The following is a 27,844-nucleotide window of genomic DNA, read 5'->3' as shown; positions in this document are numbered from 1 at the left end:
AGGTTGGGTGTGTGGCAGCCGGACAGATCGGTTGTGTGTGGCCGGTGGTGGTCCCGGGGCCGAGAGCGTAGAGTTGGAGACGCGAGTTGGTTGAGCGGCGGCCGGACGGGTTGGCTGTGTGGTGGCCAGCGGTGGTCCGGAGTCGTGGAAGTTTGAGTTTGTACTTTTAGTTGAAGCGGAGAGGCCATTATCTTTTCGGCATATGTAAATCAGTTTTGTATATATGTGTATTAAATAATTTCTTGATGGAAGCCTTCCAAGTGCCTCACCATCAGAAGACCTGCACGCCTGTCTGATCTCACCCGTAGCGAAGTACGTCCCCAGGGTCACTCACGAGACCCGCCCTCTACGACTCCGCATCAACATCAAGGAGAACAACAGCATCAAAGAGAGGGAAAAATTCGTGACTGATGCATCAAATGTTCCTGTGAACAGGTGTTCAATAAATAAAAGGTATCTGATAAAATTAGAACACTGGAAGCCCACAGGAAAATAAATCAACTGACATTTCTGTACAAAAGGTTGACAGAAAAAATAGACAATCTTTCGCACTGCATTGAACCTTGTCAAGTAAGAAGAACTCCTTAATGTTCACGAACACTCACTTGCTCCAATCTCTGCTAAAACAAATACTGTTAAATAGTTTTTTTTTCCTAGAACTGTCGAAGACTGGAATTCCTTGCCAACACACGTCATTCTGAAGATTTCATTGGTGAACTGGAACACCTTTTTACAAACTAAATTGTGTGAATTTGTGTTTTGCATTTCATACATTCTGTACGCTGCTAGACGCTGTGTTTTTTTTTTGTTAACTGTATGTACAAAGTATGTATTTCACTCCTGCATGGGCCAAGCCAGCGGTATACCTATTTTAAATAAATAAATAATAATATCTTGGTTTAATATATCTAGGATCGACTGTAGATCCTTGTCAGAGAGGTGAGGAATGGAAGTCGAGACTATCCAGTCTTCAAACCCTTCATGTTTTATTACTGAAAATGTTTCCAACTCCAAGAGGCGGTGCCGCTGGTTCCCTCTCACATCTGCAGGCCACTAAGGGTTCGATAGAGCTGGAATAAAAAGGAAACAAACAAAATCGTGACAGTAATCAGACCCTTGCTACATAAGCTACCAGCAAAAATTGTAGAAAAAAAACTGTACCTCATAACATCAATACAGGACAGCTGAGTTTGCATGACAAGCATTCACTTCTAAGCACATTCAATTTACTTAGGAATCAGCGCATGTCCTGATTTGTCCTCTACTCACCTCGTGCACTATAGCCTCGTTTACATTAACCCGACAACGGCGGGTCGAGTCGGGATCGAGTTGAGCAAGGTCAGCCCAACTTGACCACTGCGTGTTTACATGAACTCGGTTTTAGCAAGTCAAGACCGGTTGAACTGCAGCGACACCAAGCGTCAAGCAGCGCAGCGGGAGAGGGCAGTAGCAGCCTCCGAGATTGCGGCACAGCACTGCTGTCTTGGAGGCGCGGCGGAGCAAGCTAAAAACAGGTTCGCATTTATTATCTCCCCTCTCTCTAACCCGACTCAATCCGGTTTACATGCCATCTGCCGTTGGGGTCGAGCGAGTCAACCCACCCCCTGCAGCGGAGTTGACTGGACCCACTCCCTCGACTCCCGGACCCGACTCTGCCGTGTTTACAAGAACCCAGTAACCGGTTTTCAACTCAACTCCTCAACTCAACCCCATCATGTAAACACCGCTTATGACTTTACTCTTGAAGATTAATCACTAAAATGCCACAACTTCTTCTCAGAGTTTATTACTCTAATCAGAATGCATGGAACACATGAAAGTATGCACATTTAGCCCTAATGTTATGACATTCCCAACTGCAGCTCTCAAAAGTAATAAAAGTGCACTCTTCAATAATCCTAATTAAAGATCAGTACCAATAATATTGGGCACAATTCGTGCTCTCCAAGCACAAATTTACAAATTTGTGCTTGGTGATGCACAAATTTATTAAATTCAGTTATGGACAAATTTATGCTTCCTATTGACACTAGTGCAATACAGTAGAACCCCGCTGTTACGTTCCTCACTGCTGCGTTTTCCCGGCTGTTACGTCGTTTTCTTCGGGTCCCGGCATAGCTTCCATAGGATCCAATGTATTGGGAACCCCGCTGTTACGTCGTAGCCGAGGAAACGATCCCGCATGATACGTCGCAACCGGGTTCCCCGAACCCGCCCGGGCAATGCGCGCCAACCGCCATTTTGATTTTTGACGAGTCTTGGCCAGGCTTGGCTACGGAACTGGCTGCAAGAAGCCGCACGCGAGTTGAGAGGCCGCCACTAGATGGCTATCTGCCTCGCGAACGCCGAATGCCGCGATCTTTATCGTGGGAGGTGGTGACGAGGAGGCGCGTGGCTGCGGTCGCTTATCTGTTTTTCTCAGCCAGCGTCCGCTTCGGTGGAGGCAGTTGTTGCGACGTGCGTCTAATCTTTTCTCTTTATCTTTCCTCTGATCTTTTAACTCTCCTCTATCTGCAAGTGACAGCGGTGGTGGCTCGGCTGGAGCCAGTCGGCAGGCCCATGCAATTTCCTTTTCATCCTTCTCTCAGTCGCAACAACATCTTTATTGTGCTTTGATGGCGCGATAGCGTCGCGTAAGCGGAAGGCGCTTCCCCTTGCAGAAAAGCTGGACGTACTAAACGCAGTCGACAGGCGGTCAGGGTGACCTGTGCGGAGCAGCGCGGCGAGCAGCCTACGAACATTTCAGTGCTTGACACTGTGCACAACGTCGCTTCAGCGTGGACTGCAGTGAGCGCGTGAACTGCACAGCACTGCTGCGTGCGGTGTGGCCGCACCGCAAAGCGACGCTGACAGCAATGCGGCCTTTGCTAATGAGAAATGCGTTATTCTTTCCAGCGAGCGAAAGAAACTGCAATCCACCATTCTCGATTTTTTAAAGTCCTAGGGTCAATTTGCGGAAATAAATTGTTTCAAGACAAAGCTGCATTGTTTTCATTAATTTTCGGTGCTTTCCTCACTGTTGCGTTTTCCCGGCTGTTACGTTTTTTTTCCCCGGTCCGGTGAAAAACGTATGAACGGGGTTCTACTGTATTTTTAACCCCTATGACCTCGGAAGCTTACAAAGTATCACGCTGCAAAAGACTGACTCTTTGGGGAGGCAAAACATGTGTGTTGCCTTGCTACGGTGCCAGCTACGAAAAAAAAAGCATGGCACCAACTTTCTGAAGCAACACTTGCGTCAGCAGTCATCCCTGACGCATCACCAAAACGGCAAGTCACCAGTGAGACGCACTGAGCAAATCATTTCCCACGAACGTAACTCCAAGCACCCTTGTGAAAGTGCCTGAATGACTTTATCGTGGTTACTTGTGCTAATGCTTGCTCCTTCCAATACTCCTGTGTGGTGCTTAAGCACTTGTGTTTGTCCCTGTGTCTTTCTTCGTGGTTCGTCCTTTGATTGCGCATCCTTTACCTTCACAACATCATGTACCAACTAGGCCCTACCCAAGTTTTGTTGAAGGTGCTTAAGCAGCCCCATAAAAAGCACTTAAAAAAACTTTTCTGGTAATCGTCATCACTACCAGTGCAACTACGTCCACTGCAAGGCAAAGACCCCTCCTAATGATTTCCAAATTATCCTGTCCAACGCCATCCGCAGTCATCTTATTCCTGCAACCATCCTTACCCGGCTCTCGGCCTCTCCTTTGCTATGCTTTTCTTTGTGCTATGCTCTCCTAATGTGCTCATCATCATCATCAGCCTGACTACCCCCACTGCAGGGCAAAGGCCCCTCCCATGTCTCTCCAATTAACCCTGTCCTTTACCAGCTTCGGCCACCGTATCCCCGCAAATTTCTCAATCTCATCCGCCCACCTAACTTACTGCCGCCCCCTGCTACGCTTGCCTTCTCTCGGAATCCACTCTTGGAATGCTCTCCTAAAGACCTCTCCTAAATTGTCCTGTCCATACCACCTAAGTCATCTTAACCCAGCAAACATCCTTACCTGACTCTCGGCCTCTCCCCTGCTACGCTTTTTCCCAGAAATCCGCTCTGTTACCCAAGAGCCAATTGGTTACCTCTCCTTTGCATTTACATGCCGTGCCCGTGCGTATTTCTTCTCGATTTCGACTAGAATATTCCGTTTGTTCCTAGCAGGATTAAAAAAGTAAGGCAGGACAAATCTATGCTGCTCTCACAAAAAGCCTCTACATATAGGTACCACTCATCTGACCACACGCAAGACAGACATGAGAGGTATTTACTGTCCTTTGGAGAAATGTAACGTCTTGAATGTGAGGTAAGCAGGTTAAGCTCAGTCAGTCAAGTGTTTAGTGCACGGCCATAAAAGTGGGCTGAAGTGTTGCAAACGTGTGCAGTAGGCTCCACCACTACGTATGTAGCTGTGGCAAGCGTACTACTTTCTCATGAAAAAACAAATAAAAAGGGGGGAAGAAAGAAGCTGGTTCCTACTAGGCTTTTGAACAAGATGGCGAATGAGCTCGGGAGCCTTGGATTGGACTTCTTGCCCAGCTTACCTCCTCAAACTTGTGGAACTGGCGGATGTAGAAGTCACCATAGCGCCTGGCCACCTTGGTGTCGGCTATATGAATCATGTCCTGCATTTGGAGGAGAGAGAGCCAAGAGAAGCGTGTGAACCACAACTCCTTGCCAAAGGTTAAAAAAAAAAACTACCAGTCTCTCACGCATGCAAGGGGAAAGCAAGAGAGAAAAAGAATGTAGGTTGCTTCGTTGCCAGTGACGGACAAAACACAGCACCACCTCCTTGAAGCAACGTCTGCATCGACAGTTGTCACCGCTGCATCGCCAAAACGGCAAGTCGCTGATGTGCGACACAGTCAATGCATTTACCTCCCACGAGTGTAACCCCAAGTGGGCGTGTTGCAACACATGGATGACTTTGCTGAGTATACAAATTGCATAAAAAGTGCGTGGACCACAGACTATGTGATCTAAAAACAAGCGAGCCAAGTTACAGGGATATCATCACTGCAGTCGACTGGTACACTAGTATGGCTATGGCCCCCCGTTCCCGCAACTTTAAACATATTGCACGGAATCGAATGTTAGTGGCCGTATTCTTTTGTAATGCTATCATTGTTACAGACATCAGTAGGAATGACAATACAGTGGGAAAAATGACTACCTTATTTGGACAAATATAATGTGAGGGAGGGTGGGGTGAGATTTGGGAGAATCTCAAAATAAACATTATTACAGTAATACTGCAATCTCAAACTGTTCAGGCCAACCACAGCTGAGGGACCCAAATGCTTTGAAGTGCCTCTCAGATGCTGCATGTAGCTGGGAGATGAGAGCCCAAAGACATGCAGCGGTTCCAACATGCATAGCATGCACTTGAGATGCTACCCACGAATGTGATGCCCGATAATATCTGCACAACTGAGCCCACATATCCGCTAGACAGAATGGACCATAGTCTACACCAGATGGTCTAATGCATATATATGAGTATCACCTGTCTCAATTTTGCTACTGACAATTCCCCCACCCCCCCCTCCCCCAACTGCTAGCTTCACGACTGTATCATTCCGTGGGGAATTACATAATAAGGGGTCAAATAATCCAAATAAAGAAACGACACACCTTCTGGTGCTACTTTATCTCTCTCACATTACCTATCACTATCTTTAGCGCAGGTGTCTTCAAAATCATGCTCTCCCAGAAAATGTTGAATTTGGTATTGACACACTGAAGAAGTACCTATATACATATATCAGGGGGAAGAAAAGCTTATTAAAATGCTCTCTTTCACTCGCTCACCCTGTCAATGAAAAAGTCCACATCTGAGCCGGACTGGAATTCCCCGTCCAGGCTGCTGGAACCCTTGGTCCAGACGACATTCTTCATCTTGTGCTGCGTGCGATGATCAAGACCACGGGCCAACAAACATGAGATCGTAGCAGCGACCGAGAAGCACAAACATGGAACGCAGAAAATGTACCATGCCTAGCAGCACAGACTCCACAACAAAAAGACAATTACTCCACTCTGCCAGGCACAAACAAGCCTGCTTTTAAACCAATTCACCTGCTACTCCCCCTAGTTCGAACTGTCCAGCAAGAAGTGCTACCTAAATATTAATGGTCAAATTGCTGACCATCTTTTTTCAGTATATAAAAAAATGCAATGGGCACTTTCAGTACTGGCTTAGTAAAACGGCAAAAAAAAAATCAGCTGTGGTTTAACTACTGCTGAACCTGCTTAGAGAGTGAAAGCTGTGGTGTATCGGGCAACTAGACACAGCTTGGAGTCTAACGTTGAGTACATTCCGGACAACTTCGCTACTCGCTTAATTGGAACATCTATAATTTACATGCTCATAATTAAATTATTCATGAACGCTCTGGGATAAACTCGAAAATACGTTTCTAAGACATCTGTGCATTCATTAGACATGTGCCATCTTCTAGACCATCGCCGTACAATGTGCATTGGTGTTTCAGTGGGTGCCGCATGATGGCGCTCGACTGCACGCCATGACCGAATTCACTCTGCCTTAGAACAACCAGCTTCTTTGAGCCGTGACGCCCAAAGAATGAAATTAAGGGACTCTGTAAGAAAGCAAACAGCCCCATAAAGGACTTTTAAGAATGCCCTCAGGGACTGCAAGCTGCCAGTAGACCCATACTCCAAAACCACCACCCTGTACAGCTCAGGGGGCCCTTTAAGCAGTAAACGAAGGCCACAGGCAATTTTAGAAGAATGGCACTTCTTGGATGCTGTCACTCACCTTGAAGCTTAGGAGGTGGCAGTGGAAGTTCCTCGTCTTCACCTGGGCACACAACAAGACGGGGTGAATTGTAGGCAGTGTTAAGATGTGACCAAACAAGAACAAACGGTGCTGGAAAACTCTGTCAGCAAAGACAAACGAAACATCCTACAACGATGCAGCCATAGTGATAAACTCAAAGAATTATGGTGGCTAATTACCAGCGCTCAAATATTAACACCACTCAGCTTGGACTGATTTTGTGTCACAGGAAATAACACTTGATTTGCAAACTTATCACATTTATCACTATTATTACCTTTATCTCAGTGAGCTAGCTCTCTTTCACATGCACACACAAAACCACAGATCTGTACCCAGCCACAACTGTTGGATGGATTTAGTTTCATGATCTCCAAGATTCATCGTTTTGAAGAGGTACATGATGTGTCTATATAGACAAATGCACATAAGAGAGCAAGGAGCGAAACGTGACTTCCACCACACAGCAGCGAGCCAGCAAAGAAACTAATCTCCATTTCACATGCCTTCCGCGCTGAGGAAGCTGGCACTTGAAATGTTAACACGTGCTGGCCGTGGTAACCTTGACAGCGGCGCTGAAATCGGCGCCTTTACAGTACAATGCATTTACCAACGACAAATCAACAGAAAAAAAAAGAGAAGAAATGAAAAAAAAAAAATGCCTCAACACTATGCTTCTCCATTACTGCATTTGACCAGCACAGCTGTTTGTGCTTCTCTGATTAGGAATGAAATGGAGGCTGCATAAACACCTGCGTGGAGCACACTCAGACGGCTCCTCACTCCCAGTGACGTCATGGTCATGCAACCATGAGATGATCACATGATGTGTTATGCTAATGATGCAACTCACACCACAAGGAAGCCACTAACAGCTTCATTGAAAAAGTGAGAGGGAGGGAGAGAGAGACCCAGTTTTTTTTTTTTTTTATTCGAGAAGTCTGCCATGAGGCATAAGTTGAGAAAAGGGGGAGTGGAATGTAGGTTTCAGAAAGTTAAAAGAAGGAGTCCACTCACATCACTATCCTCGAGGAAGCTTGCCAACTTGGAGACAGGCATGGTGGTGTAGAGCTTCAGGAAGCTGTGAGAATTAAGAAAAGGTGGTTGAAGGACACTTCCACATAATAAAGGACATGAAAACGGTGCAAGACCAGGCACCCGTGCAGATATGAAGTGCCGCAACATTATTTACCGCATGTCTGTCCCTGCACACACTTCTGAAGAACCACACAAGGCTGGCCTCAATTGCATGACAAATGACACTTGTGTGCACTGCACCCTTTCCATACGCAAAGCTTTGCAATGTTTGTTCATGTTCAAAGCCACCAGCGCATGACTTTGTGATGTGAGAAGAGACCAGATTTGTCTCAAATGAATGCTACTACACATTTGCAACTACTTCTACGTTGCATGAGGTTATCATAGATGCTATCCATGCCTTGTCTCGAAAGTTCTTTGCCAGCTTTAAATCGAGCAGGGCCTCGAACTGCAATGATTCTAATCTTTGACAACCGCCCGAGGAGGTTTGTTGCTATCACCACCACCGAGCTGTTCATTTCTTTGATGACACAAGTCAGCCCGATAAAGAGTCTGCTCAGTTGTTTATAGCACTGACAACACAACGTGACAATATTCTAGAAAATTCTAAGGCCACTGCTCAAGAAAAATAATCCTTTTCTTACTTTTATGAACTGCCAGCTTGTGCCCTTTACATATACATATTTATTCTTGCACACATAACCAGCATAACACATGGTTCATAACTATCAGTGGCTGCACTACACCCAACTAACTAGGCCTTGCAGTTTTCAGCAATTTCAGAAAGGAGCACTGTAGATCCCTGGGTAGCCATATGCCATCTGTCACTGTGTTTGAAGTGACAGAAAAGAGTGGCTGAATGCAGAGGATGGAAGGCAACGCAAAGGCACAAAAGATCCCACAGCTACATCATGTTCAACGCAGATGGCCACTGGCTCACCTCCTGATGGTTGGTATCATGAGCTGCCCCTCAACCTCACTGAGGAAGACATTGAGCTGCTGCTGAAGCGGCTCCTGAAATGAAACCACATGAATGGGTATCAGTGATTATGCATGTGCCAGGTGACATGCTAATGCAAGCCCAGATGTTTTAAAGCTTTCAAAAATCATAGATCAGGGTGTTGATCATTCCAGCCAACCCTGCTGTGCTTCCCACCGATTACAGTAACCAAGCATGGCACATCACCAGCCATGGTGTCAACAGTGGTCATTCAGGGCTGAACCTCAATATAACGAACATGGGTGTTACATGTTATTGGCTATATTGAACTCTTCTTGTTATTTTAACAAAAACATGCAATTTCTGCTCTATATCGAAATGCAACTGGCCATGAAACAGGTATGTCGAACTCCGCAGCGTACTCATACGCCAGGAGGCAGGCCTCGCCGCACTACACAAGTAACTGATGGTGGTACGGCAGGCATTCGAGCCAAGGTTCGTGCTTTTACTGCGTTATCTCACACTCTCGAACAGCACCACAGAAGATACAGCAGCATAGAGATTTGATAGCCCTGTGGTCAGCATGCGTTCACGCCTCTCACATCCGTCAACAGAGCCCCAGCAGCAACGGCATGGACTGTTGTAGCTCTGCAGCTTTCACTCTGATGTACCATTTACCAAGCGACACGGCTGTGATGCAGGGAAGCCACCCTAGCTGGCGCTTGGCTTGCCGCTGTTGCGTGCCGGTGGAAAGCCTAACGTATTTGATTTTCTGCAGCCTCTAGAATCACCATGAGCACCTTCGAAATGGCGCCAAAACTTAGGAAACGGCCTCCCCGTTTCTCTAGCAAGCTACAATTGTGCCATCAAGATAAAGGCAGAGGTGTTGCATCAAGTTGCAAGTTGCTCCAACGCCCCTGCCTTCTAAACATACCACGTGATACCACACTAATTTACTGAACTGCCTACGCTCGGTCAGCAGTTAGGCAACATGCAAGGCTACACTGCAACACTGACGCATGAAGCTTGACCTCCACGCCGTTGGTCTGTGCAGAGTTGATGGGAGGAATTAATGTGCCGCGAAAGGTCGCCACACTGACATGTCAAAATGTTGGCATGCACGCCCACTTGCTCCCCACAATTAAAAGTTTTTCACCACCACCACCACCACCACAATGCATGTACACATGCAGCTCACCTTGGCGTAGTTTCTCGTCTCCTTCACCTTCTCATCAAGCGTGGTGGGATCAAGAGGCGGTGGCACTGGGTTCAAGAACTTGGGGCACGCCAAGCTGAAGATCTCCGCAAAGACGCTCTTGTCCCTGCATTAGATTCATGCACAGAGCCAATGGTAAGCCACACCCCACACCACAGCAGAGGAGCCAGGGCTTGCCCGACTTAAGTGCCACAAATGATCATGAGCCAGCGGCAGCTACTGTGTCACCGGTTCTAGACGATGATAACAGGCCGCTTTCGCAATGACTGCAGTCTCGTCAAGAGCCTTGAAGGAGCCCTGAACTTTCTCCAGTCAAAGCTGCCATTTCTTCATCTTTGACTCTCTACTCTCCCATCTCAGCACTGCTGGCAAAGGTAGAAGGTACTTGGGGCAGTGCTTTTGATGCTGTGCCTACCATACGCTGTCATGCTGTCTCTTAATTCTTCTTTTTGGCAAGGAAAAAAAGAGACAAATGCTTTAAAAAGGTTTGGTTTATGGGGTTTTAACGTCCCGAAGCAACTATGGCTATGAGGGACGCCGTAGTGGAGGGCTGCGGAAATTTCGACCACCTGGGGTTCTTTAACGTGCACTGACATCACACAGTACACGGGCCTCTAGAATTTCGCCTCCAAAGAAATTCAGCCGCCGCGGCCGGGATCGAACCCGCGTCTTTCGGGCCAGCAGCCGAGCACCATAGCCACTGAGCCACCGCGGCGGCTCAAATGCTTTAAAAAAATTACAAAGTCAGGAAATTTAGTGAGGTGCCTCTTCTTGACTACAGTAGCAAAAGTAGCATGAAGCAGACACGGAAATGGGAGAAACGGGGCTAGGCTTACAAGGGGGCTTCATGGTCCCTTTCAGGATGCAAGCATGACTCTGCACTACAGCCACAGTCAGCCAACAATGCCCCTGCTGGTGTCTCAAAACTTGAACCCTTTGAGTGCCAAGTTATTTTCCAACTCATGACATATTTTTCATGTGCATGTTCAGCGAGCATTTTAAGCCATGCAACAGATTCCCCACTCTCTCTCACGTTGGTCAGAATTCGGCAAAGTTCTTAGATTCCTTTGCCGCTGCGAAAGCGCACTAGCTGAGCGCACTGACTTGCTGCAGTGACACCAACGAATCAAAGTGACAGAATGCGCGGCACTCACTCGATGTGTGGTCATGGCTGCTTGGGCATGTCTGCGGCTAAAAGTGCCACATTTACTCACATAACTTACGCACATTTTTTTCTTTAAACTAGGGCTTCAAAAAGGGGATGCACAAATTATATGAGTAAATACGGTATGTGTGTTCCATTTCCGCCAATAAACAGTTGGAAGCGGCACACTTGTGTTCGTTGTCTGGTACTGTGTTGTCTACACTGCACCACGTTCTAACCCACCAAGCTGCAACTGAATACACATGCTCCAACAGCAGTCGTAACCAACTAGACAGCTAAGAGTGTTAGACACAAACCTCTCTGTACAGAGTGCGTGATATTTTCTAAACCCAAGTTAACGCAAGACTGGCAGGGAGTGCGGTTGAAACGCAACACGAGGAGGACTATGCTCCTCACCCGCGCTGCATCTTGTTCATCTGGTCCCCGTGCTTGTCCTTGAGGTGGGACAGGATGCTCTCATCAATGCGCTGCGGGTGCAGCGTCAAACAGATGGCCAGCAGTGCGTACATCTTGTCTGTCTGCCGGTTGATCTGCACCGAGGAAACAACAGAGGCACAGTTAATTATGACGCAGAAAACCTCCCCACCAACTCCCAAACGCTGCATGCTGTGGCTGACACTGACCCTGAGAGAATTTGCATATTACCAGCGCACACAGTCTATGCCGGCATACAAGGAAACCAAACCGGTGTAATGACAACATCGGCCTAACAGCAACCAGTCTGTCCAGCTACCCTGCTCAAGGCCACCATTCACCCAATGGACATTAAAACTCCTATGGACGTCTTGCGGACATCCAAGGAAGTTCCAGTGCCCATTGGGTAGCTGGCTGCCACTTTAACACCAACTATGCCACCCGTTAAGTTAGCCCAAGGGCTCTCAAAGCTGGGTTCCACAGAACACTTGGGGTGTTTTTTGGGGGTTCTCGAAGCACCTGAATCCAAGCATGCCTCAACTTGCACCTTTCCTTCTTCAACTTTTTCTTGGGACTGATCTCAGTGAAACTGTTCACCACAATACTCTTTCACTCTGCAGCCTGTCCAGTCACGTTCAAGCATGACAGAAAGGGACAGAAACCAAAACACGCATGGTTTCCCACCACATATTGAAAGCTACTGGAGCTCCCTGAGGACAACAAGATCAAGCGCCCCCGAGCCAACCAAACCACTGACATTTCGAACTTTCGATCTGTCCTCCATTCAACGTCAACTGACTAGCGGAATCACTGGGACGTCCTCTGGCATCTATGGCGCGGTTTTAAATTCTCACTTAAATCAGCTGCTTCGCAGTCCATCAAGAATGAGCCTGTTGTGAAAGGTTCCCTAGAAGCATATCCGAGCAGTCGGAGCCAATGGGATTCTTCACTGCCAGTTTTCAGACTATCCACAGTGAAAGAAATGAGATCCATGAAGAACTGACCTGGTCGACCTGGTAGGTGCGCTGCTGGAAGAGGTGCTTGGTGCGCTGGATGTAGACCAGGATGTTGGAGAAGGTGCGGATGGCGTCGGCGTAGCGCCGCATCATCAGGTACGCGAAGCCCACGTAGTAGTAGGTCGTGATCTGGCATGCCGGCACCCGCGAGTACAGGCTCTGTGCGACACAGGCGGCAAACGCACATGAGCTTGCTCCAAAGCCCACATGTGACACTGGGTCTATATGTCACCATGACACATGCAATACAGTGTTCACGACTCTCACTGGCCATTTCAATGACAATGGGAAATTCAGTAACTTGAGGGCTTCAGCACTGCGAAGGTGAAGCCATTTAAGACAAAATGCCCGCATAATGACCTGGAGCGAAATAACGACCTGGAGCCGACTGTAATGCCCATTCCTTGCGATTTTCTAAAACTGCTCCATGGGCTGATCTCACAGTGGTATTCTATACATGGGCCAGGTTACCATTAGACTGCTATCATTCGGCAACAGTGCGAGACAGATGGCTCGGAAGATGAGCATTTTAAATTGATCTTTCAAGCAGCTACCATTCTTTGTTAACAAAATTATGATTCAACCAACACGAAATCCATCATATGGTCATTCTGTCTGTGCCCACCATTATGTGACCAACTGGTTTCTCCCTGATGTCAGTTCAAACTCCATCACTGTTGCCGACAACTCTATCGTCACTCAGTGCCAATGCTTGATCTATTGACAAGCCTAACAGTAGCGGTGCAGCTGACGTTTCTGAAGGCAAACACAAGAAACAATTCTGGACTCTGATGCCCAGTGACACAGGCCCCACCGTACCTTCTTGTTGAGTTCCAGGTTCTCGAGGACCTTGACAGCCTGGTAGTAGTCACCGAGTAGCGAGTGAAGGCGAAGTAGCTCCACCAGGCTGAAGTATCCCAGCATCTTGTACAGAGGGTGCTGGCCAAACTCGCCAGCCACACTGTCCGGGTCGCCTGCACACAAAGTGCCGAGAGTTGCAAAATGAGTCCCATTTTAAGGCGAAAGCCTTCAATGCCTCATCGTTGTCGACAGAAGGTTGTCAGCAGAGGTGTCACGCTTTTCGGTTGGTCGAAATGATTATGACCTCAGAGTGCGCGCATTCGAAGTAATGAGGTCAGCCACGGATGCCTGACGCCCCCTTTTGGAGCAGACGACAACTAATAAAAAATAGTTGTTGTCCACTCTGACAGGAGGCGTAAGGCGTCCGTGGGTGACCACATTACATACCTCATTGCTTCGAACAGAGCCATGGATGCAACCGAACTCATCGAAGCAGAGAGAGAGTCGTGCTGAAGAAGCAAAGTCGGCAGTCAAAGTGTGTAGTTGTAATGTGTGGTCAAAGTGTGTAGTCAAATAAAACACTAGTACAGCACAAACAGTCTTGCAGTCACTGCCAAACAGTGCGCCAGGAAGGGCCTTGCAGCCCTTTAGAGAGCCAAAGTGTCCCCTGAATTTTTTCATCGAACCAGGAGAACAGCCTGTCAATCAAACCAGTTGTGATCAGTTGACAGTGGTGACTGCGTTGCCTCAGCACAATACTGCTGTGCTGGCATGTAATGCTTACCACAGGAAGAAAATCAAAAAAATTGCTGAGGCTCAGCTTGGCTAAGCCTGGGGAATGCGAAGCATATTAGTGGCTAGGCTTGGTAATACAGTCGAACCCGGATATATCGAATTCGAAGGGGATCGGAAAATAGTTCGATATAGCGAAAATTCGATATACAGACATAGGCTAAAACTGCACTCCCGATCATAACAAATTGTGGCTTACCGTTTGGAACAGCCGCGAATCACATAGTATGGGCACGCAATGTGAAAGCGCTTTATTTCGCGGAAAAAAAATCACTAATTTTGGGCTGCTTTTTTCCCTGGGAAACGAAGTTCAAAACACTGGCCTCGATCTTCTCGAGACTGCCCAGGTGCGAGAGCACAGTGCCTTCCATTTCGCCGCAACAGCGCCGAATCAGGCTAACGCTGACGGCAGTTTAGTGGCTGCGCACGGACGCGTTTCTTCGACAACACAGTTGCCCTCGTCGTCGCTGGAGTCGGCGTCTTGAACGCCAGCTACCGCTTGAAGTTCGCTGTCAGCGTTAAAGTCCTCAACAGTCACTTCGGACGGAACGGCGCCGAGAAAATTGGACAAGTCGCGAAACGCGTCGTCCAAGCACTCATCGTCATCTAAATCTTCCGGGCATTCATCTCTGGCCACTTCAAGGCCTGCCTTGCCAAAACAGTTGGCTACTGTGGCCTGCTTCACGTCGCGCGTTGAAACACAGGCACACACACACAAAAAAAAAAAAAAAAAACGCGAGGCGCAGATGGAGCGATAAGAGCGAAGCCTATGCGAGCGGCAGTCAACGTGACTGCGAAGGAATGACAGAGGGAAAAGAAAGATCAGGGAGAAAGATCGGCGCTCTGTGCTTCGTTTTTTTTTTTTTTTTTTTTCTGAGCTCTCTCTTTTCCCCAGACCCACGATGTGCCCACGAGCGACCGTTTTCTCTCTCTCTCTCTCTTTCCCCAAGAAGCGTGGCTTAGAACCATCGCCGCGCGTCTGGAGGGTGTTGCTCCATGCCGCACTCTCTCTTCGCTAAGCTCCAATGACCTTGACGGAGCACATGCCGGCGGTACAGGAGGAGGGGGAAAGCTCGCGCCGGTGGGGCGCAAAAACGGGGAACAAAAAAAAAGGGGGGGCCCTGCGCCTGCTGACTGACAGCGGAAATGTTCTCCGCTGAGGCGGCTCAGGACCGGACAGGAATGTCTTTGGGGAAAGCGCGCCTTCCAGGGGCGCGGCGCGGCGTTCGATATGTCCAATGTCCGGCGAAAATGGAATTCGATATACAACGCAACTGTCCTATACTTTTACATAGTATTTTCAAGGGGGTAATCTGTGTGTTCGATATAGCCAATAATTCGAAATATGCGGGTTCGATATATCCGGGTTCGACTGTACATGGCTTTCCTTGGTTGAATACTTGGTCATTTTAATACAACCACTAGAAGCCTTCGTCGTGGGGGAAGACAACGGCATGGCTACAGCGGAACGCCGACTAACCCCGAGACGCGCGTTGGGTGAGCACCTGGATTGCCACGGAAGCCGCGTCCGCCTGCCCGGTGGAGCGAGCGTGTCACCTACACTGAGTGTGAACGCGCGTTCGAAATGCGTGGGAATGCGCGGGTGTGACGGCTAGGGGTCCCACGGCGACGGCGCGAGGTGGAGGCCGGCTCTCTCATCCGATGTCACGTGGTGTGACGTCACTGTGTCACGTGGCGTGACGGCTAGGGGTCCCACGGCGACGGCGCGAGGTGGAGGCCGGCTCTCTCATCCGATGTCACGTGGTGTGACGTCACGGTGTCACGTGGGGGTCCCACGGCGACGGCGTGAGTGGTAGCTCTAGCAATATGCTTCGCATAAAAAAAAAAGAGGCAGGCCCAATCATATTCCCTAAACCTGTCAGTGCAGCTGCTTACCTCCCTGGGTGTACACTTCAAGCTGGAGGTTGATGTTCGACTTGTCGACGAGCGAGTGCAGCACGTTGAGGACACTGTGCACATTCCAGATCTGCAGCAAATAAAAGATGAGAGAGGAAAGAAAGAGAGAAAAACAGAGTGAGGCTACTTAGAACTTATGGGCTACTCCTCATGGGTTTGAAAGCAGCATGTGCATTTAATGATGGCTCAACTTTCCTTTTCACATGCAGGTAATTAAAGTTACTGGTATTAAATACAACCCAACAATGGGAGGCCAGAACTCGAGCCATGTTCGTGGCTTGCTGTTTGTTCCCTGTCACTACTGATAACTGAATAAGCAAAAGAAAGTTTCCCAGTAAAAGGCTGTGGTACACCCCTCACCCATCAATTAAGATTCAAAGTGCGCCTTCTTAAATGGAACACCGCTGCCAGCTTTGGCCCACTTACAATGTTTCTCTGCAGAAAGCATTTGCTGAATAGAATTTTCCAACGTGTCATCTTTGGACGGATCACCGTCTCTCCCACTAGGCAGAACTTTTACCTTGGGGTTCGAGTTGAGAAGTGCGATCTCGTCTGGCGTCTTCTTGCTCAGGTTGCTGCGATACTGGCTGAAGGACTGGAACTGCATACGCAAAGATGCCAGAAGTTCAAAGTCAGGCACAGCTCAAGGCCACCTAAACATCTTGCTAAACGTGCCTCCTCACCTGGTAGATAAACTCGTCAATCAGTTCCCACAGCCACTGGTTTGGGAGGACCAACGACACGGGCCCGTCAGTGCCTGTAAAATGTGACAGAAGCAAAGGGTGTCAGGACTAGCGAGTGGTTCTGGACACGGAAAGAACAAGGCAACGCTTAGGTCGGGGGTTCTTGAACCGGATTCCTTGGAACCCCTGGGTTCCCTGGAATACCCTCCGGGTTCTGCAATCTTAAAAATCCCTGCAGGCCTCAACCCCTGCCTTCCCTTTTATCCACTGTATTTGGGGACTAGCTAAACTGTAACTGCTTAGGGCAGACTATATCTTGGAACCCCTGGGTTCCCTGGAATGCCCTTAGGGTTGCCTGAGTGTCAAAATCCCTATTCCTTGGAACCCCTGGGTTCCTTAGAATGCCCTTTGGGTTCCCCAAGCGTCAGAATCCCTGCCGGCCTGAACCCCCGCCTTCCCTTTTATCCCCTGTATTTGGGGACTAACAATACTGTAACTGCTTAGGGCCAACTATTTCACTATACACCCAGTCTTTAATTGAATCTGGACAGTGTTCGGAGGGGCCATGCACATGCAAGCTGTTATTTTGTGTGCACACTCAACAGGGAGAGATGGAAGCCAAGGCGCATGGGGCTCCTTCGGCAACTTTTGAAAGCTGCTGTGCTCCCAGAAGCTAACAGAATTCCGAAACCTGAGCCTAGGTAATAACGCAACCTTGAGGTACACACACACAAAAAAAGCACTTGCAATGTTGGCCACTGCACTCGGGACGCAGTGGACAAGCCAAACACCAACAGCCAAACTAGCAGCAGTGATCAGTGAGGCGGTGTGCACAACTGGTTTCTTTCCCACAAGCTGAACACCAGACATCTACTGCAACGAGGTGCCTAGAGGACTTGAATTGTGGGGGTGTTGGAGCAACTCGCGTCCAGTCCCATGTATGCGTACGTGTGGCATCTCACTCAAAACTATGGTCCCTCCCCCCCCTGGTTCTGTCCCCCGCTTTCACCCCATGACTCATCACTACAAACCCGGTGATGATGACAGCTGGAACACGTGAAGCCATCTCCAAGAGCAGCTCAGTACTACTTGGGAAACAGCCCCTTGAGCATGTCTCAGGCATCACCACTCACTTAACACACTCATGTATGCAGCCTCTATGCCACGACATTAGAAACTTTTCTATTGCAGCAGCACTGAGAGTTATTGTAGATAACAAGATACCTGTGACTCACACAATCTCAACTTCACCAACATTGAACGTCTAAGGGAGTTTCGAGCAAGGGCGAATAAAACAAGGGGCGGGCACTTTACGTCCTTTTCATAAAACTGAGAACAAAACACTGCAGGGTGCAGGATGTGCAGGATAAGAAGCCATTTAAATTTAAAGCATGTCTATGCACTTTCTTTTTGACCGCAGCTGTTCTGGCAGCCTAACTAAACCAACTAACTAAAAGGGAACACCACGGCACAGAACAGTGCTGGAGGCCAGCAGTGTTATGTGGCCTTAGGAATGTCCGGAGCACACAACTGTGAAATTATTTTGCTTAGTTTCGTTATATCTTTTAAAAAATGCTGCTATGCAAAGAATGACATTGGTTTTTCATTTTGAACCAAGTTTCTGAAAATTAGTTTTTTAGTACAAAAAAAAAGGAAAAAGTTAAGACAAACAGAGCGCACTGTTATGTTCATCACAAAATCTTGCTCCAGAAAGCATGCTACAGTACTGATATTATCAAGTAATACTGGAACAATAGTCTTACTCAGGTGACAGTTCACAGAATAAACAGGAGATGAGAAAAATAGACTCACAAGATTAAAATTGCTCCATTCCATATTCAGCGCTTTAACGTTAAAAAAAAACCTCCCGGTCGAATAACGAAACTTGGCAGAAATGGTCCCAGCAGAGATATAAACCAGCCCCGCAAATTTCCATGAAATCGAGCAAGCGGTTCTTCAGAAGTTCATTCTTAGGGTAGTGTCCTCCCTTAAATGCAATTGTCTCAGCAGTAAATGCATCTTTCACTGCCGGAGAAACCTCGACAATAACCAGGAAAATCCACAAAACTGACTTTCACAGAGGACGAAAACTGGACATTTCTGATCAGTTACCCTTTAACCTTAAAGAGTCCTAAAGATATCTATAGCTAAGCACAATGTTTCAGATTACTTGTGTGGGAAAGGCCAGATTAGCCTGCAGGGGAAAAAAGCAAGAAAGAGAGTGAGAGAGAGATAGATTGAAAACACTCACTCAGGATGTAGTTGAACAGGGCACAGTAGTTGTAGTACGACTCGAACCTCTCGTCAATCTTGGGAGATCCCTGCAGTCGGTGATCAGAACAGGGTGATCAGAACAGGGTGATCACAATACACACTAGGCTGTTTTTGTTTTCAAAGGTCTGAGAAAGAACACAGCTCTCGTGCGACGCTGGTCAGTGAATGACACCACACACTATACCGGGTGTTTCAGCGAACAGTTTCGAAAATTCTCAAAAAAAGGCTGTTTGGGGCAAAAGTATGGCTGTTTCGGCATAATATTACCAGTGTTGGAGGAAACCAGAAAACCTTTCAATCGTCTTAAGTATTAACTAATTTTTAATAATTAACTTGTTAGCTAGTAGAGTTAGGCGCCTAGTTGCGATCAGAGGTTTGAGGCAGGTAGTTGGTAATAGCCATATCAGTTTTTAGAATTTCGAAAACGCTATTACCCTTGCTGCTGTGGCTCAACAAAATATGGCTGCATCGTGTAAAAATATACGCGCTTTCGAAAGCATGCAGGCAAAGCAACCCCTCCAGTGCACGTAACTAGTCGGAAAAGCCAAATTTTGTCGAGCCACAGCGGCGAGGGTAATTGCATTTTCGAAATTCTAAAAACTGATATGGCTATTACTAACGACCAGCTAGAAATATCTAATTGCAACTAGGCACCTAACTCTTAGTATTTCAGAAGTTAATTATTTAAAAACTAGTTAACCAGCTTACTACTTAATACGATTCACCGGTTTTCTTCTGTCCGCCAACACTGGTAACACTACGCCGCAACAGCCAAATTTTTACCCCAATAAGCCTATTATGAAAATTTTTGAGTGTTTGCTGAAACACCCAGTATATTAAGGGTAAAACATGCAGCAGCAACAAAGCCCACTGGGAATTACTTTGCGCTTCAGTCAACCAAGACACCACGCGAGGTGTAGGGGCTTTTATGAGAGACCATCACTGTTTCATCAATATAAAAAAAAACTAACAAATTTTGTTACAACACTGCTTTTTTTTTCACTGTAATTAAAACACTAAGCTACGTGGTTACTACAGTCACATGTGCATTTATTTTGCCATGCATCAATCTTTGTTTGCCGCCTGACATATCTATAACAAAGCACATCAACCTATTATGTACTGTCAACTAACAAATACAACTTCAAGGACTCATGATGAGAAGAACGTCCATCCGGATATGGTCATTGCCGAACACAAGCTGGCAGACTTGCTGCCCCCCACTAAGCCAAACACTGAACCCAGCCTGTATTAGGCTGAAGTGCAAAGCCGATGAGAGGACTCCAGCCCTAAACATTTCTCCTGTGCAAACAACAACAACAACCGAAGGTTCGTCGCCTTGAATACGGGCACACTCAATTTCATTTCTGCTTTACAACCAAACAGGTTCATAAGTAAGGGGTCAATGATATTCTAGGCTAGCCAAAGTAAAAAAATAGTATGGCGTTCAGGTTTTTGTATCTTCCTGCTGCAGACAGTCTGCACAGAAGCAGAAAACGACGCAGAAGTGGTGAAAAATTTTGTCACTGTGGAGAAAAAGTTGCGTACTCAAATGTGGCACACATCCACCATGTTTCACTAGGTGTGTCAAATGCACAGCCCATATGGAAAAAAGACTGCCTTTGCAACTTTCTTAAATGCATTTTATTCCTAACATTTTATTCTAGGAACTCATTTTCCTGACGTAATTTTAAGTGTTGAACCCTAGATCCAGACTTTGAACATGGCACCGGTTTGTAGTATTTTGCAACTAGTTCTGCCGACAGAGTGGAGGTTGGTGAAAGGCCTGCACCACACGGATGTAAGATGTCCGAAATGTGATTCCACACCTACTTAAAAGTAAAATTATGCAGCAGCTTTGCACACCGAGCTGTGCTTCCAAAGTGCAGCTCGGTCCTCGCCTTCAGACTCACCCGAGCATAAATCTGGCGGTAGTAGAGTTCCTTGTACAGGATCATGAAGATGTGATCTGCACATTGCAAAAGAAAAAAAAAAAAGAATTATTCAGTTTTGGCGTTGCACGTGCGCACTCTGCCCCTCAAATGTACCCGGTCTGTTACATGTTTTGTGTTCCAATCAATGCAGCTGAATATCAATCAAAGGAACAAGAAACAAAGGGAACAGTGCAACAGAAGATGGTTGTACACTAAACACAGGTCACAACAATGATAACTCATAAGCTAGCCTATAACAAAGGTGGTGACTACAGCTGCGGATAACACAACAGGGATGCCAAAACCGTCAACTAACTACACCAAGTATGAACGACAACACCAAGACGAAAAGAAATTACCTTTTAAACCTTTTAAACGAGAAAAGACTGAGCAATGAATGAGAGCAAAGTTTAAGAACTTTGCTCAACTTGTACAATAAACAGGTATAACAAATATATTTTTTCTGCAAAAGTACTTCAGTAACCTCCGACAATGTAGTCCGAGAGGTGACTACCTCTCGGTGTGGTCTTCCCCTAGAGGTACGCATGGGATCAACTAGACAAGTACTGGAATCGCAGCTAAAATTTCTGCTGACATAACTGGCGCACAAGATCTGACTGGCTCCGAAAAACTCCTTGAAACTCCTAGGAGGCAGAGTAATGTAAACTGCACAGGTCTTGTAATTTGCCTCAGATGACGAGGCCTAACAGAGTGCTGGAGATGCTCACTATTTTAACATGCATAGAGAATAAAGGAACGAAGAGAGGGGTAGGAGAAGAGGGATATCCTCACCATCCAGGATGTGGGCCATCTCTTTGGAGTTTGGTGGTGGCATCACCTTGCTATGCTGCTCCATCAGCTTGGCAAGGCTGCAATGACACATTTTATCACCGATCAAGAGACTGTGACACTGACCCTGACCCCTAAGCAACAACAACCAAGCATATCAGCTGCATTCAGGAAGTCCAATATGTCAAAAATAATTTCAAGAAACCTCCAGCTTGAGAGCATCACTTTTAACATGTTCACTGCGTCATGGGTTACCGGTGAGTCATGCTGTACACTCCTGGTGTGCGGCATGAATACTCAGTGGCAATATGAACTTGTGGGACAGCTCGGATTTTGCAAAAATTCGGTGAAAAACATGCTTCCTAGGTTGCTATTGCCATCTGTTGGCGGTTTTAAGTCGACTTCACCAGAGGTTCACTGGTGCAACATGCCGCACCATAGAAAATCAGAGGGTGTCCCACCGGCAGCCCACAATGCACAGGGATTAGGGCAGCAAAAATCGCTGCCGCACTGAACGTGTTACTACAAGCTCAAGGATTCTGAGAAAAAATATTGGACGACTAGGCGAACATATTGCATGCATTCTTATGCACCTCCTGAAGAAAAACAGAAAGAGAAAGGCACAGATTAAAAAACCTGGCTTCGCAAAGAGGAAGTAACATCAGTCACATCTTGCACTTCTCTTCCAGTACTTCAGAAGTGTTAACTGTTGGGCTAGTTTGCACTGTAGTTGGGACATATTCAGAGATGGATAGCGCTACGGCTCCAGGCCAAAGACGACACACAGAAGGAAGGGCAGAAAGGACGAACGCAGCGCTGACTCTCAACTGTTTATTTGGGGGCAAAACACACAGCTTTTATACGCATTCAGACACGCTCAGGTGCAAACCGTTCCTTCTGTGTGTCTTCTTTGGTCTGGAGCCGTTGCAGTGTTATTCTATGATTGTGTCCCAGCAATTTCCCAGTACCTTCACAAGTGAGAATGTTGGAAACAACATTCACAAAGTTCTCCTTTCGTATGACCTTCGCTTAATGCACTATCAAAGAAATGAATAAACTACTCATTGAATGATAACCCGCATCTACCAGTGTGCGGTGATGGGAACAAAGTTTAGGTGGAAAATTCGAGCAAACCAGTTTTCAACAAGGCAGGAAAGTGAGAGAACAGTGTGCCTGGAACATAGGGGGCAAGTGAAATAGGAAAACAGTGACACGAAATGAAGAAAACTGTGCAGCTTGATGTGGCAACCCTCTTCAGCTGGAGACTTACTTGTTCTCGTAGATGCTCTGAATCTCGTACAGATTGTTCTCCTGAATTGCTTTCTTGAGGAACATGAGCGTGCTTTGCATGGCTTCGGTGAGCTTGTAGCCCGTGTTGTAGCCTGCAGCACACATGCCAAGTCCAGACCACAGTGAAAAGGCACAATTCAAGGGCTCCCAGGTGAGCGCAGCGCAAGGATGACCAGACACTCAGAGGTGACTAATATTAAGACATACACGCCAAACCATCAAAGATGGTAAAAAGGGTTGACCAAAAGTGCATACTTCACCTATCAAAGTTGTAGCATCTTATATCATCGCGAGAGTTAAAGGGACACTGAGGAGAAATTGAAGTTGGCTTGTATCAACAGAATACCAGCTCCTGATTACAAAAACGCCACTCATACTGACAACAAAGCTCTTGTAACGTAGAAAAGAGCAAGAACCAAAATACAGGTATCGCCACCACAGGCCAAACTCGCAAGTACAAGCGTGATGAGGTCATAGGACAAAACAGTGTTGCTAGAACGAATGGTTCTAGCAACACCAGGAACCGAGAAGCCATGAATCACTGAGGCGCAGCCAATGCAGGCGCAAATCTCCTTGACGTCGCCAGATGGCGCCACGTACCCGGCAGCTACGCGCGCTCCTGAAGCATCGGGACAAATCAGCGCCTGTTTTCCGGCGGTAGGCGGGCTCCCGGTATTCCGCTAGCGGTAACAAGGTACACGGTACGCTAAAGGTGTCTATTTGCGAGAACTTCGTTGACGACTTCGAGAACGAGATCCATCGTAGCGCTGGCAAAACGCCAGTGCAAACGTAATCAAAGCGACTGTAGCGACGGCCGCAATAGCCGATAGATGCCTTCAACGTGCGGCCGGCGGTAGCTCTCTTTTCGGCTGCTGCTAGGCGAAGCGACTGGCCGCCAGAAATCACGGAGTCTGCGCTACGTCATGCGCACGTCATGTTTCACGTCTCTTAGTCTTGTGTCGTCATAGGAGAATCCCAAGTTTGAATCAGAGCGGCGGGAAAAACTTTTCAACTTCGAATCCAAATTTCTTAGAAATAAATGCAACTTTCGCTGCCGGCCAAGTGGCAACAAAGCCATGAAATGCCAAACTATCGGATTTTGCTTTAAAAAAAAATATTAATAGTGCTCTCCTCAGTGTCCCTTTAACTGCCAAGAGGGAATTCATATTAAGCATACCAGTGAAGAGAAATGAGGTGCTTGTTGTGACATACATGGCGGATGTGCATCACGGACGTTGGCTTCCGTCATGTACAAGGAATTCAGGAATTTTGTCTTTAAACTGACAATAACGCACTGCTTGTAATGCCAAAAAGTTGGGCACTTCTTCTGAATTGGTGTAGCAGCAGACATATTGTTCCACTTGCTTCAAAAGAAACATGTGAATAATGTAATAACGTAACTAAAGCATAACTGACACAGCACACCATAAAATGCCTGGTGCCATGCAGTACACTACAGAGCTGGCAAAACTGGATAACTTTTCGGTTAAACTTTCTGATGGTGCAAGTTTCATGGAGTGTCAACTGAACTCTTTCTAGGAGAACAAAGTCTGCTATATCAGAACCACGACCTACTGTATATTGGTCGTGGTCAGAACACCCACATTTTTGGTGTAACAGCGTTATTACTGGATGGATGGATGACAACGACTTTACCCTTTGTATTGGCGCCTTTGTATTGCGCCACCTAGCCTGTGTTAACCACCCCCCTCCCTTGTTAAGTTTTTCTTCTCAATTTCGAGAAGAAAAATGCAGCAACAAACATTCACTCTCAGCACGCCAAGTTTAGTCAACTTAGTGTAGATCTTACCGACCTCTCGCTGCAAAAATACAAAAAATATAGCACATTAGCAAGGAATCACAGAGACGCAAATCAGCAAAACGCTAGGCATGCTTCATTAAGGACAACCATGCACGGACAACTTCACGGCTCTGCCTAGGAACTCCCGCTAGTCGGAACACCGATGACAGTAAGCACTTACCATGCAGATCGGCTTCATGGATCGGGTAGCCGTAGCTGTCGACGTACTGTGTCCACGGGTAGGTACGGGAAACAAAAACCAACGAGCCAATATGTTAGACAACACGTCAAAAATATCTGCCGGGTACATTCACAGTGACTAGCTCATCAAACTGTATCCATACCCCAATACGTCAGGCAGTAAATTCTACACTTCTAACTTCTCAGCAGTTTGACCGGTTTGATTACCACGCACCTCAAACCGCCCGAGTTTAACGAACATGTGTCCTGCTCGCAAGTTGACGTGCATATCTTGGACGGGAGCACGGCATATTGCAGTTGGATGGAGTACTCATTGAGCTTACCTCGACGTCGTATTCTTCCTGATCACCCATCATTTTGAACCCGTTTGTGTGATATCTAAATGGATGATTATGGACGTAATTAGAAGCGAAAAAGATCACGCTTCCGAAGCAAATTACATGAGACAGACAAGCAACACACGACCACAAGCCTTACGGCAAAACGCCGGAAAGGGCCGATTGAGCAGTGTCAGCAGTGTTTCGTACCCAGCTTGTAGACAACGCCAAAAGAAAGCGATTATGCTGTTTGATGACTAAATTTTTCTTTCATTATGTCTATAAAACAATTAAATTTTCTACAAGTAAAAAGTTTGGTTGTGTTTCTTAATTTTTATTGAGGTCTGCTGGGAATTTTGCGAAATTTGCGTACTACTTTACGCCATTGTTGACGCAGACGGCGCTGCGGACCTGCGGTAGTTACAAGCATGGAGGTAAAAAAACTAGGAGGGAGTGCGCTCAGCCTCTGCAAGCCATCCTCCTCTGACGCCGCTGCCGAGGGCCCTTTTGCGCACTGACTCATGGGAAATAGGCCCTCCTCCACAGTTACCAGACTGCCAGCCAGCGGTGCTTTTTAGTGAACGTCCGTGCTCCGAAGTAGCGCAGCGCAGCGCTTTGGCGGAATGCGTACCGAGCTCGAGGTTGTCTGCAGGCTCCGCGTCTCTGTTGATTACACTCTTGAGTTTTTGGGTGCACTGTAGAAAACTGCGGGTAAACTTTTCATCAAAGGGTGCGGCCGCGACCTCGTCACTGTTCAACTGTGGTTCATAAAGAGAATGGAGAGGAATTCCTTTCGTCGTTATACACACATACGGAGCGTTTATTTCAGCGCATGCTATGAGCAGAGAACTCGAGAGTAGGCGAAGAAACGAGCCTCTAAAAAAGGGCGCAGCGGCTTCCAGAGCGCTCACGGCGGACGGACGTGTTGAACGAGCGCTCCGGCGCGCTGCGCAAGATTCTATTTCTCGGGCAGGCGGACTTCGGCCCGCCCATGGGCCCTCCGTTCTCCGCTATTCTCGAGGCACAAGTCGTGCCGAATACGCGCGCGCACATAGGCGGTTCCGACGTGAAATTCAGCAGTGAAGTATTTCTCTCTCTCTCGCTGTCGAAAGAGAGTGCCGGCGGCTTTACGTCTGCCCCTGCGCGGGGTCTCCCGGCCACTGCGCACAATCACTTACAAAAAGAAGTAAACTGTATGGATACACAGCCGCGCGCTCGTAGCGTCCTGTCTCGGACTAATCGCGCGCGCGGCATACTGCACTAGCGGCCGGGGTGGGGCGCCCGGCCGCGTATACCGTCGGAGGTAGCACCCACGGAGCGTTCGTGCCACGCGTGCACTACCTGGCGAAGAGTGAGCGGGAAGTCAAGCCCGCCTGTTCGATGAACGCACAGAGGCTCACCACTGTTCTGTCACGGGTATAGAGGCTAGAATATCACGGATGCGCGCAGTGCCGCGCGGCCACAGGAGCGCTTCGAGACTGTCCGGGATGATTCCCAGCGCCCAGCAGGCCGCGAGAATCTCGCGACGCGGCACTGCAGAAGCGGCACAGCGAAGGAGCATGTGCTCCAAGTGTCTCCACTGCGCCGCAGTCAGCGCACGCGTCGCTCGGGGATGGTGGCCGCTGCGGCGAGCGAGCAGTTTGCGCTCACCACGGAGCCGTCAGTGAACGCAAGCAGATGGTCGCCTAGTTGCTCCTACAGCGAGAGAGCGAAACCGAAACCGAAATCCAGCTAAGAACTACCACTGCCTTGTCACGTGAGGGCCTATTTCCCATGATGCCTTCCATTATATTTTTTATGACTAGGCTTCAAGATTGTGACGTCATGGTCCCTCCTAGTTTTTCTTCCTCCATGGTTACAAGCGTTTGCGAGTAGGCAGGCTGGAAACGCTGATTGGCCAAAAAAATATAACGTCATACGCGTGACGTCATAGGTCACGTGATATTTAATGACGTCATGTCCGGTTGGGGACAGGCATGTTTTCCCTAGATTTTCCCCCGCCACCGCTCGTCAGCGGACGGGGCTGCTCGCGAGGAGCCGAGAGGCGAGGAGGCAGCGTGCACTGCAGCGTTGCCTCCTCGGCGTGTCCCCGTCATGTCTTTCGACCCGCCGCGGTGGCTCAGTGGCTATGGCGCTCGGCCGCTGATCCGAAAGACGCGGGTTCGATCCCGGTCGGGGTGGTCGAATTTCGATGGAGGCTAAATTCTAGAGGCCCGTGTACTGTGCGATGTCAGTGCACGTTAAAGAACCCCAGGTGGTCGAAATTTCCGAACCCCTTTCACTACGGCGTCCCTCATAGCCTGACTCGTTTTGCGACGTTAAAACCCCAATAAACCATAAACCCATGTTCTGCCAATTTAATCCCTTACTTGACCCCATTCCCAACCCCTCGGAGGAGCAGTGGGAGGCTATTCTGCTCAGCGATGATCCTGACCGTCAGCACTGGCTGGTGGGGAGGGCCA

At 47.7% G+C, this 27,844-nt stretch overlaps 1 protein-coding gene across 1 annotated transcript; it reads right to left on the bottom strand.

Moving 5' to 3' along the window:
* Positions 1-964: 964 nt before the first annotated feature.
* On the bottom strand, positions 965-25,574 carry eIF3l (eukaryotic translation initiation factor 3 subunit l). Its single transcript, XM_089586767.1, has 19 exons — positions 25,389-25,574; positions 25,046-25,091; positions 23,044-23,155; positions 21,777-21,853; positions 20,964-21,019; positions 19,028-19,097; positions 16,777-16,850; positions 16,614-16,694; positions 16,073-16,163; positions 13,403-13,557; positions 12,572-12,742; positions 11,550-11,683; positions 9,971-10,094; positions 8,773-8,846; positions 7,812-7,875; positions 6,774-6,815; positions 5,804-5,896; positions 4,537-4,617; positions 965-1,070 (listed from the first exon to the last, which is right to left on the bottom strand). The coding sequence occupies exons 1-19, from the start codon at positions 25,419-25,421 to the stop codon at positions 1,038-1,040; spliced, it is 1,611 nt and encodes a 536-aa protein (XP_089442893.1). The 5' UTR covers positions 25,422-25,574; the 3' UTR covers positions 965-1,037.
* Between the last annotated feature and the right edge of the window lie 2,270 nt (positions 25,575-27,844).

The sequence above is a fragment of the Amblyomma mixtum genome, chromosome 4 (genome assembly GCF_055824585.1).
Source record: "Amblyomma mixtum isolate Tamu chromosome 4, ASM5582458v1, whole genome shotgun sequence".
Taxonomy (NCBI): Eukaryota; Metazoa; Arthropoda; class Arachnida; order Ixodida; family Ixodidae; genus Amblyomma; species Amblyomma mixtum.
This window is presented reverse-complemented; position numbering and strand designations above follow the sequence as displayed.